Consider the following 11,192-nt stretch of genomic DNA (forward strand, 5'->3'; position numbering starts at 1 on the left):
TTCAGCCCAGGACCACGTTGGCCCGAGGCTGCAATTCCGCCAGGTAGGCCCAGTTGTCTTGACTGGGGCCTGCACTTTGAAGGTGATCCTGTGCTGTCTGTCCTGTGGAGGAAGCCTCTCAATGGAGGAAACTAGGGGAGGACCTGTCCTGGGAGGCTGGTATCTCGGGAGAGGCCTGGTAACTTTATTGGAGGATGCACCGTATTCTATGATGCCTTACAGTGTTGCCAGGTCGGCTTAAAAGCTCTAAACTGTGCGGCTGGAAATCCGGGGACTAAATCCTGTGGCAGAGGATTCTGGAACAGTTTATTTCTACTTTCAAAGAAAGGTCTGTGGCAGAGACTGTATTTCTTTTTTTTGTCTGTGCATCATCCCGGCTGCTAGGCCAGTGAGCAATACCCACACCGAGGAAAGTGGTGAGTGTGACTTTTGAAACTTAGAAGTTCCCCAGTGATCTGCATCATATGCCTTAACTTTCCCCTAACCCTCCGCCCCTCTACCTTTACAAGTTTGTGTGAAATGAAACCTGACAGAAAAGGGATTTACAACTTGTGTGGACATTGAAGTTTCTTAGACTCTCATCTTATCCCCTAGACAACGAAGAGCGAGGTAACATGCAAGGTCCAAATATAAACCAGCAGCTCCTACGGGGGTAGTGCTACATTCAGGTTGCCCATTTGCCCTGCTCAACCCTCTATGTTTCAGAAGCCTCTGGAAAACAGGGGAGAGCAATCAATCCAGCAGCCTGTGAGACCCAGAACAGCCAAAAGCAATCAATAACCAGCCCCACTGATTACAGATGGAGCAAAAAATAACCAAATTTGCTTAACATTCTATCAGCCTAACTAGGAGGGTCCTACACTTTTAAAATACAGCATTTAACGGAACTCTTTAAAGCATTTTTAACTTCAGTATTCCTAAAGCTATATATCAGGGGATTTAACATAGGTATTAGAATAGTATAGAAGACCGAAGCTATGCGGTCTTTCTGGGGGGCATAGCTAGAATTCGGACGAAGATACATAAAAAAGATTGTCCCATAAAAGACACTGACAACAGTCAAATGAGAAGCACATGTTTTAAAGGCCTTGTATTTACCCTGGGCTGACCGTATCTTCAAAATGGCCAGAACAATGTTGGTATATGAGAAAAGGATGAGTATGATGCTGCACATGGAGATCAGACCACCTAAAATCATCTGAAATGCTAAGTTCATGGATATATCAGAACAGGATAGCCTGAGGAGTGGTGGAAGGTCACAGAAGAAATGATCGATAACGTTGGATCTGCAGAAGCTGATATAGAATGTGGAAACTGTTTGCACAAGAGAATTTGAAAACCCTCCACAATAAGCAGCAACCAACATCCAAAGACACACATTACTGCTCATCAAAGCTTCGTACAACAATGGACTACAGATGGCCACATAGCGATCATAGGCCATGATTCCCAGAAGAAGAAGCTCGTTGGTTGCAGAGAACACAAAGACATGCATTTGAACGGCACAGCCAAAAAAAGAGATGGTCTTGGTTTCACTTAAAAAGTCCCTCAGCATTTTAGGAGTGATTGCTGAAGAATACACGAGGTCCACAAAAGAGAGATTGCACAGAAACAAATACATGGGCTTGTGTAGATGTTTGTCTATTATGCTTAAAACCATTATGCCAACATTGCCGGCCACAGTTGTGAAATAAACGTGCAGAAATACAATAAATAGCAGAATGTTGAATTCAGTTTTCTCTGTGAGTCCTGTGAAGACAAATTTCATTACGGAGCTCTTGTTCATCTCCAAAAAGTCCTTCATCTGTTTAATAGAAAAATGCATATCCAACCTTGTCAGAACATCTATTTTTGATGGCATGTTCAGGGCTGTCTTTAATGTTGATTGGACCCTGGGCAAAAAAATTCTTGGGGCCCCCCCATGCAATTTTGCTCTCCACCTGCTCTGAGAAATACAATAAATATCAGCTAGACTTAAAATCAGTTAACTCTATCAGATCAGGCAGTGATTGTGATTGGTTGCCAGAGGTTACAGCATATCATTACCACTTACTGACTGACTGCTAGGGATGAGCTTCAGATTCGAGTCGAACTCATGTTCGACTCGAACATCGTATGTTCGATCGTTCGTCGAATTACGAACGTTTTGGGCCGTTTGCGCCAAATTCGAGTTACGTTTCACAGCCCATAATTTACTGCGGCATCGCAGTGCATTGCTGGCTGATGATTGGCCAAGCATGCACTATGACCCGCATGCTTGGCCAATCACAGCTTGCAAAAAACGGAGAGCCATAATTGCCCAAAGCCAGGGTGGCTTTGGCCAATTATGGCTCAGGGGGTTTAGTACGCGCCCACACTATAAAAGGCCGCCTGCAGGTCGGCCTTGTGTAGTGTGTTGCGGTGGTTAAGAGAGAACAGAGAGAGACAGAGAGAGTGGCATTTTTTGCAGGTAGATAGAGCAGGCAGGCTAGTCAGTTAAAGTTACAGTGTGTAGAGGATATATATGCATCCCATGTGTTGTGTATATATATTTATACACTGTATAGTTTAGCTAGATCAGCTCTTCCTAATTTACTGGTAGGCAGGTGATTGTGCTAGGTGCAGTATTCTCACGTGGTGTACTGCCTGTGTCCTCTGTACAGTATGCACCATAAAGCTACGTAGTGTGAGTACTGCCTTTGTTCTCTGCAGTTTGTACCTAAAGCTACTTGGTGTGTACTGCCCGTGTCCTCTGCAGTGTGCACCTAAAGCTACTTGATGTGTGTACTGTCTGTGTCTGTGCTATTTTTCTCAATGATTTTCATTCATATTGCAGGGACCAGACATTACATTAAAGCCGCAAGCAGTTTTAAATGACTTTTTTCTTATAGTTATCTTATTTTGTGCAGGGACGGTTCTAAAAACGTGCCACTTCACAGGCATACTATAGACACCCAGCAGGTACGATATTTAAAGGAATTTTTGATTTTTTTTTCTATTTAAGCATCATTAAAATCACTACTCCAGAAAAAACGACAGTTTTTAAAACTTTTTTCCATTGATACATGTTCCCTGGGGCAAGACCCGGGTTCTCAAATACGTTTTCACAGGCATACTATAGACACCCAGCAGGTACAATATTTAAAGGAATTTTTTTATTTTAATTTAAAGCATCCTTAAAATCACTGCTCCAGAATAAACAACCGTTTTTAAAACTTTTTTTCCATTGATACATGTTCCCTGGGGCAAGATCCGGGTTCTCAGACATTTTACGACAATAACTTGCATATTAGGCTTTAAAATTAGCACTTTTGAATTTCAGCGTTTCGAGTCCCATAGACGTCAATAGGGTTCTAAATGTTCGCGCGAACGGTCGGTCCGTTCGAAGGTTCTGGTGCGAACCGAACAAGGGGGGGGGGATGTTCGGCTCATCCCTACTGCCTGCTAGAGGTTACAGCATGATCAAAGGACTAAATCTTAGAGAACACGTTACAAGCTCCCTTCGAGAGCTTGACTAGCTACCCATTGCCAAAAGGGCTGAATTCAAGGCCCTCTGCCTTGTTTTTAAGGCATATTGGAGTCAAGGTCCAATCTATTTATCGAGTATAGTTTCCCACTATACCCCAACAAGATCTTTACGTTCGGCGAATCAAAACCGCCTTATGCCTAAACCATATAATTTAGCAGCAGCTGGTGGAAAAACTCTCCTCTGGTGTATGTCTATGGAATAATCTTCCTGAAAGTATGCGGAAAATTAACTCGCTAACTCATTTTACTGAAGAATCACTTTCCAATGTATATGGATAAGGGACATGTGCTATCTACTACTAACCAGCTGATCAGTCCGCCCTGACTTGTTGCTGCTTATTTAAATGTGGACTGTTATTCTGCTTCAACTTTTTCATTTTTTTCCCTCTGTTTAGATGATCCTCCTTATGCTATCTCAGCTGTTATTTATTACTAATCTATCCTGTATGTGATATCTGCTATGCTTATTTTTGAATGTCAGTATATGTATTTGGTCTGTCTAACGCTTAGGCGCAGTTCATGAACTGTATTTGGCGCTTTACAAATAATAAGATCAAATTAAATAAATTACGGCTCACTGATTAGTTGCAAGAGGTTACAGCACATGATTTAGTCTTGTTGATTGGTTGCTAGAGATTACTGTACAGTAATACTGTTCACTAAATGGTTGCTAGAGGTTACAGCACATCATCTCTTCACTGCTCATACATATAGCTAGATTCAGAGAGAGTTATGCCGGCGTATCAGTAGATAAGCCGTCGTAACTCTGAATCTACACCGTCGTAAATTTAAGCGTATTCTGGAAACCAGATACGCTTAAATTAGGCTAAGATACGAGCGGCGTAAGTCTCCTACGCCGTCGTATCTTAGGGTGCATATTTACACTGGCCGCTAGGTGTCGCTTCCGTTGTTTTCCGTGTTGAATATGCAAATTAGCAAGATACGCCGATTCACGAACGTACGTGCGCCCGTCGCAATTAGTTACGCCGTTTATGTAAGACATATGCCGGCGTAAAGATAAAGCTGCTCCCTAGGTGGTGCAGCCCATGCAAGGTATGGACGTCGGAACAAGCGTATCTTTTTACGTAGTTTGCGTAAGTCGTACGCGAATAGGGCTGTGCGTAAGTTACGTTCACGTTGTAGGCAGTGTTCGACGTATCGGAGGCATTCTATCCGACGCATGCGCACTGGGATACGTCCTCGTTCAAAACGTCATTTACGTGGGGTCATGCTTAATTTTCATAAAACACGCCCACCTCTTCCTCATTTGAATTAGGCGCGCTTACGCCAGCACTTTTACGCTACGCCGCCGTAACTTAGGACGCAAGTGCTTTGTGAATACAGCACTTGCCTCTCTAACTTGCGGCGGCGTAGCGTAAATACCATACGTTACACCTGCACAAAGTTATGCTGCCCTACCTGAATCTGGCCAATACAGTTTAATCTGTTTTAAAGCTAAATTCCAGGAATTAAGTTCCTTTGTCAAAAAAATGAAGGCACGCTATGGCTTACATCCAGCGAGGTGCGTGACACCTCCTGGGCTTAGCTCTGTTATTTATATCTGACAGCTTTACAGTGCTTCTGGAAGACAGCTATGGCTGTAGTTCTGGAAGAGCAATGCTGATCTTTCTGAACGCTCCATCTTGTACAACTGCTTTTTCCACCCTCCCCTTCTCCTGTCCATTCACAGAAGCCTTGGTATTATGTAAACACATTCACAAAATATTATTATTATTATTTAGGTACTTATTTAGCGCCGTCAATTTACGCAGCGCTTTACATATACAATGTACATTCACATCAGTCCTTACCCTCAAGGAGCTTGCAATCTAAGGTCCCTAACTCACATTCATATACTAGGGCCAATTTAGGCAGAAGCCAGTTAACCTACCAGCATGTCAAAATACCAAGGCTTCTATGAATGGGCAGCAGAGGGGAAGGGTGGGCATAACTTCTCTGTGTACTTCTCTTCTCTCAGATCCCGGAATGTCTCTCCATCAGAGCAATACACCTATCAAATGTAAATAATAGAGATAAGCCCAGGAGATGTTATGCAGCTCCTTGGACTTAACTCACAGTGTGCTATCACTTTTTACAAAGTAGCTGAATTCATGAATTCAGCTTTAAAACCTGATGGCAATGCCAGTAGATAAGTTTATTCTTCTACTTCCGGTAACAGGGTGACAACACTGGAAGAGGGGTGCATATGCACTACAGAGGGGATTCTGGAAGAAGAAAGCATGTGCAATACATGGGGACTTTGGAAGAGGGGTGCATGTGCAGTACAGGGGGGATTCTGGAAGAGGAAAACATGCAATACATGGGGACTATGAAAGAGGGGTGCATGTGCAGTACAGGGGGGATTCTGGAAGAGGAAAATGTGCAATACATGGGGACTATGAAAGAGGGGTGCATGTGCAGTACAGGGGGATTCTGAAGGGGAAAACAGGTGAAGTACAGGGGGGATTCTGGGAGAGGAAAACATGTGCAATACATGGGGACTATGGCAGAGAGGTGCATATGCAGTACAGGGGGGACTCTAGAAGAGGAAAACAGGGGTAGTACAGTGGGGATTCTAGAAGAGGAAAACATGCAATACATGGGGACTATGAAAGAGGGGTGCATGTGCAGTACAGGGGGGATTCTGGAAGAGGAAAATGTGCAATACATGGGGACTTTGGAATAGGGGTGCATGTGCAGTACAGGGGGGATTCTGGAAGAGGAAAACATGCAATACATGGGGACTATGAAAGAGGGGTGCATGTGCAGTACAGGGGGGATTCTGAAGGGGAAAACAGGTGAATTACAGGGGGTATTCTAGGAGAGGAAACATGTGCAATACATGGGGACTATGGCAGAGAGGTGCATGTGCAGTACAGGGGGGATTCTGGAAGAGGAAAATGTGCAATACATGGGGACTTTGGAAGAGGGGTGCATATACAGTACAGGGGGGATTCTGGAAGAGGAAAACAGGGGTAGTACAGTGGGGATTCTGGAAGAGAAAAGCATGTGCAATACATGCGCAGTACAGGGGGGATTCTGGAAGAGGAGTACAGGCGCAGTACAGGGGGGATTCTGGAAGAGGGGTGCATGTGCAGTACAGGGGGGATTCTGGAAGAGGAGTACAGGCGCAGTACAGGGGGGATTCTGGAAGAGGAAATCAGGTGATGTGCATCTGGAAGAAGAGAACAAGTGCAGTACAAGTAGAACTTTAGAAGAAGAGAACATATTCCTTACAAGAGGGATATTAGTGGAGCAATATAGAGTGATACATTACTTGGGGGCACCCATGTTAAATGTTTTGCTATCCTCCCACAATCTCGTCTTTCTGTGCCCAAATATGTCAACTTTTGTCAATTTGAAAACATTTATTCCCCCTGATTTTCAACTGCACCATAGGCATTTTAAGGTGGAAGATTTGTCAATTTAGCTTAGTTTGTCAGCATATCATGAGACAACATTCCTCTTTAACATTTTGCAATATCCAGTGGTAATATAATAAAGGAAGACATACCATAATAATCATGGTTATAGTGTCATGCAAAGTGTCAGGAAATCTAACCCATAGCAGTCTACAGATAGATGATTACTTTTATATTATTATTTTCCTCCTGGGGACGGATCCCCTTGCTCCTTTGTGGATTTGCAGTACACTTGTTCTGGGTCTCTGAGGTTTCCTTTATTTAGCCAAAGTAAAATTAGAAGTATAATGTTTTTTTCTACTAATAACTATTAATTTATAGTTTGCAATTTAATTTTTTACAAGTCTACAAGTACATATTCAGAGTGGATCTTTACCTCTCTTTTTTTTCTTCTTTTTTTTTTTTACCCCTGTTTGGTGTGTTGTGCACATTTCAGATACTTACCCACCAAGAGAATCGTCCAGCATTGTCCAGCTGAGATCCTCTTGTCTTATGCCACCACTCAGTTCTGCACCCGCCATGTTGCCTGTGACATCTTTCAGAGACCCCCTGGCTCTTCTGGCTTCAGCCAGGCATGTCCCTTTCCTCCTTTCAGAATAAAGGGCTATGCCTCCTGAGATATGTGACATGCATATCCCAGACAGTGAGCACTGTGCCTGTCATTCACCTAGGCAAGTGACGTGCATAGGGGGGGCTGTACGTTTTCATTAAAAAGAAGGAAAATAAACAGAACAAAAAAAAAAGACAGCGCTATTCATGTAACACATGGGAAGAGGGGGGGTTGTTGGAAGGAAGTTCAGTCAGAGGATGAAGATCCGCTTTAAATGCTGTAAACCCAATTACTAAAATCAAATATACTTTCACATGTTAACCTCTTACCACAGGCCAGAGCTTTATTTTTGGTGGTTTTTAATCACCTTCTCACTTGGGGACAGTGACCCCTTCTCACCTTGGGGGCAGGGTCCCCTTCTTTCCTGGGGACAGGGACCCCATCACCCCTGGGGACAGGGGCCCCTTCTCACTTGGGGACAGGGACTCCTTCTCACCTTGGGGACAGGGACCCCATCACCCCTGGGGACAGGGACCCCTTCTCACTTGGGGACAGGGACCCCTTTTTGCTTGCAGACAGAGACCCCTTTTTGCTTGGGGACGGGAACCCCATTACCCCTGGGGGCAGAAACCCCATCTCCCCTGGGGACGGGGCACCCATCTCCCTTAAGGGCAGGAACCCCATTTTCCCTAGGGACAGGAACCCCATCTTCAGACCATGCTGGCTAGCAGGGCTGGCGTCAGCCACTGTTGGGTGGCAGGATGGGGAGGGGGGCAGTACAATCTGAATCCCCGGCTACATACTCTCTCAGGGTGAACTGGCTTTGTATTAGGAACCTTAAAATGAGGTAAACCTGTACTGTTAATATTACTGTTAGGATTTTTATTATCTTAATTTTTTTAGCAGGTGAATGCGGCCCTCCGTGCATTCACATACATTGAATCAGGCCCTTAAGTGGAAAAAGGTTGATGACCCCTGGTATAAGATGAACCTGTATGCCACAGGTGTCAAACACAAGGCCCGCGGGCCAAATCCGGCCCTCCAGGCCATTTCATGTTGCCCTCGCACCTCTCCTGCAGCTGCAGCCATCCTCCAGACCCCTACTTTCTGCTTTCCAGCTTCTTCCCAGCAGCAGCAGCATAAGGAAAGGGGGGTGGTGCACTGTGATGTATGGGAGGGTGGGGGACTCAACTTCTGACGGTGGGGTGGCTCCTGACATCTAATGAAAGGGAGGGGATCTAATCTTACAGATACAACCGGCCCTTTTGAGGACAATTATGATGCTGATGCGGCCCACGATGAAATTGAGTTTGACACCCCTGCTGTATGCTATAGAAATGAATCGGGCAGCTAAATACCTGGGTTAGCGTGAGTGGGACCTACTGTATTTTCGTGAATGGGTTTAATTGGTATTTGGTAGAGTGGGTTCTTAGGCTAATTGTTAAAAGCAGTAGTTGCCATTCTTTTTCTGTTGGTGACTTTATAGGCTGTATTTTTTTTATTTTTTTTACATGTGTTTTATCGGTACTCTTCAAGGGGCTTGTAAAAGCAGCCAAAACCTCAACCTTAGTGTCCCTGTCCCTTGAATGGTGTTTCCGGGGCAATAGTGGTAAAATGTTTTTGTGGTATAAAAGTGTTTATAAAATGAAAAAGGAGGCAGTTGATAAAAAAAATATTACATGGCATGCTTTAATAATGAATCAATGACATTACTAAGTGCTTAAAGTTCTTTTTGCAATAACAGGTTTGCTTTCTAGATTGACTTTACAGAAAGATATCATTGGAACAAATTGTTTTACCCTCTCCCCTTGGAATGTTTTGCTATGCAATGTGGAGAGTCTGCATGTTCTACAGCAAGGTATTTGAAAGTCGCAGGTGAGATAAAGTGTTCCAAAATAAGGGGAATGAATGTCTCTTGTAATAAAAGATGTGCTGTTTGTACAAATTCTTAAGTGAATGAATTTATATGTAAAATGTTGATGTTCAGAGAGTTCTACATGGCAACTGTCCAGCACTGGAGCGTAAAAGCCTCCTGTTTCGACCAACAAGTGAGATCTTTGCTTCACTTGAGGCTTCTCCTGTCCGCATGCGTTAGTTTATCTGCTTTCTATTCTTAACTTTTATTTTGTAACTTTTCTCTTCTAAATAAACTTTCAAAACCTTACCCGTGAGCAGATTTTGTTGCTTTCCTCATTCTGATATGAATGTCATTTGTCAGGACCTAGATCATCTGCTGGTGGCACTGTGGTTCCCTGGGCAGAGGGTTGTAATTCTAGTGTCCACAAGCGGGTGTCTCCCAGCAGCCAGCAGACCCCAGTAATCAGTTTCCACCTGATGCTGGCTGCTGGGAGGATATTTAGGTCCTTCCCTATTAGTGTCTCTTGCTCCAGTGTTTTGCTGCTGCCAGATTCTGTTTGCCGACATACTTTCTCTTGTTCCTGCCCTGTACCATGTATTCTGCTGTTCTGCTGCCTTGTACCTTCTCCCCTTTGTCCCTGATCTCAGTACTGGCAGGAGCTGGATCACCTGCTGGTGGCACTGTGGTTTCCTGGACGGAGGTTTGTAATTCCAGTGTCCAGGGAACCACAATGCCACCAGTAGGTGATCCAGGTTCTGACATCCTTATGCAAGCACTTACTGGTAATAAATAGCAATGCTTTGCTTTGGTCTACCCGATTGTCTTTCAGTCAAAAGCCCTCAGAGTCCTAATATTATGATTTTGAAGTCTTCTATTGAAATAAACAGTATTTTACCCTTATCATTAATTCCTCTTTTAAGTTAGATTTCTATGTACAGTATGTGCCTTTTTAGTTGGAAGACTGGACAAATTGTATTGCTTATAATACATCCTGAAGTTTCAAAAATCATGATGGACTCTAAGGGAATGGGGATAAGTGTACTATGATGACGTGTATTTAATGTAGGGGTCACACTGTTACGGCTAATTCCCACAACTCTCAGTAGTGGTGTGCTATCATAAAGTTAATGTATTTATATGCACTTTGAGGTGAGATTGCTTGAACAACACTTTCTGGTCAGTTTCATACATTTTTGGTGACTATTAAATTGTATTCTGCTTTAGTTCTTAATGCACTGCCTAATTATAGTATACTTTAAATGATACAGTAGATGGTTTATCTGTTTTCTTTCTAATATTTAGATCAAATCTTTATTTTAAAAATAAACCCTTGCTATAGGGTGCAGCCATAAAGCATATAATCTATTTGCCTTTAGGCTGTCTCTTTCTGACGGAAACCCTATATCACCCCATCAGTACAGAGCAGGTAGGGTGAGGAATGAATCAATCCTCCAACTCATTCAGTTCTGCAACAGCAGCTAAGAATAGACAGGTACATACATGAAAAGGATGCTGGCTGTAAATATGAAATGGTTATGTCCAATATTTATTATTTACTTAACTAAAAAATGAAAAACAAATTATTTTTATATTTGATTTTATTGATTGAATATAATAATTAAATAAACACATATATATATATATATGCCATAATTACAATAGACGCCGTATTAATCCAAAGTTGGGGCTAATGTGTGTTTAACTTGTTTGACAAACTTTGATGAATTCCAGTGTATGTCTCATTAATTAAAATGTTTAAAGTGTCTGTAAACCATTATCTTATGCCTCGTTTCCACTGAGCGGATCGGTTCGGTACGGTTCGTACGGTACGCTTTTTTGGGTGTTTCCATTATGA

The 11,192-nt window shown here is 43.0% G+C and overlaps 1 protein-coding gene across 1 annotated transcript; it reads right to left on the reverse strand.

The window, feature by feature from the left end:
- Positions 1-856: 856 nt before the first annotated feature.
- LOC120910389 (olfactory receptor 1019-like) lies at positions 857-1,861 on the reverse strand. The gene has a single exon (XM_040322146.1). The coding sequence runs from the start codon at positions 1,859-1,861 to the stop codon at positions 857-859; it is 1,005 nt and encodes a 334-aa protein (XP_040178080.1).
- Positions 1,862-11,192: the final 9,331 nt, after the last annotated feature.

Source organism: Rana temporaria, chromosome 8 (genome assembly GCF_905171775.1).
Source record: "Rana temporaria chromosome 8, aRanTem1.1, whole genome shotgun sequence".
Classification (NCBI taxonomy): Eukaryota; Metazoa; Chordata; class Amphibia; order Anura; family Ranidae; genus Rana; species Rana temporaria.

Coding starts and splice junctions, on each gene's coding strand:
- LOC120910389 (XM_040322146.1), bottom strand. CDS start 1,861: ATGCCATCAAAAATAGATGTTCTGACAAGGTTGGATATGCATTTTTCT.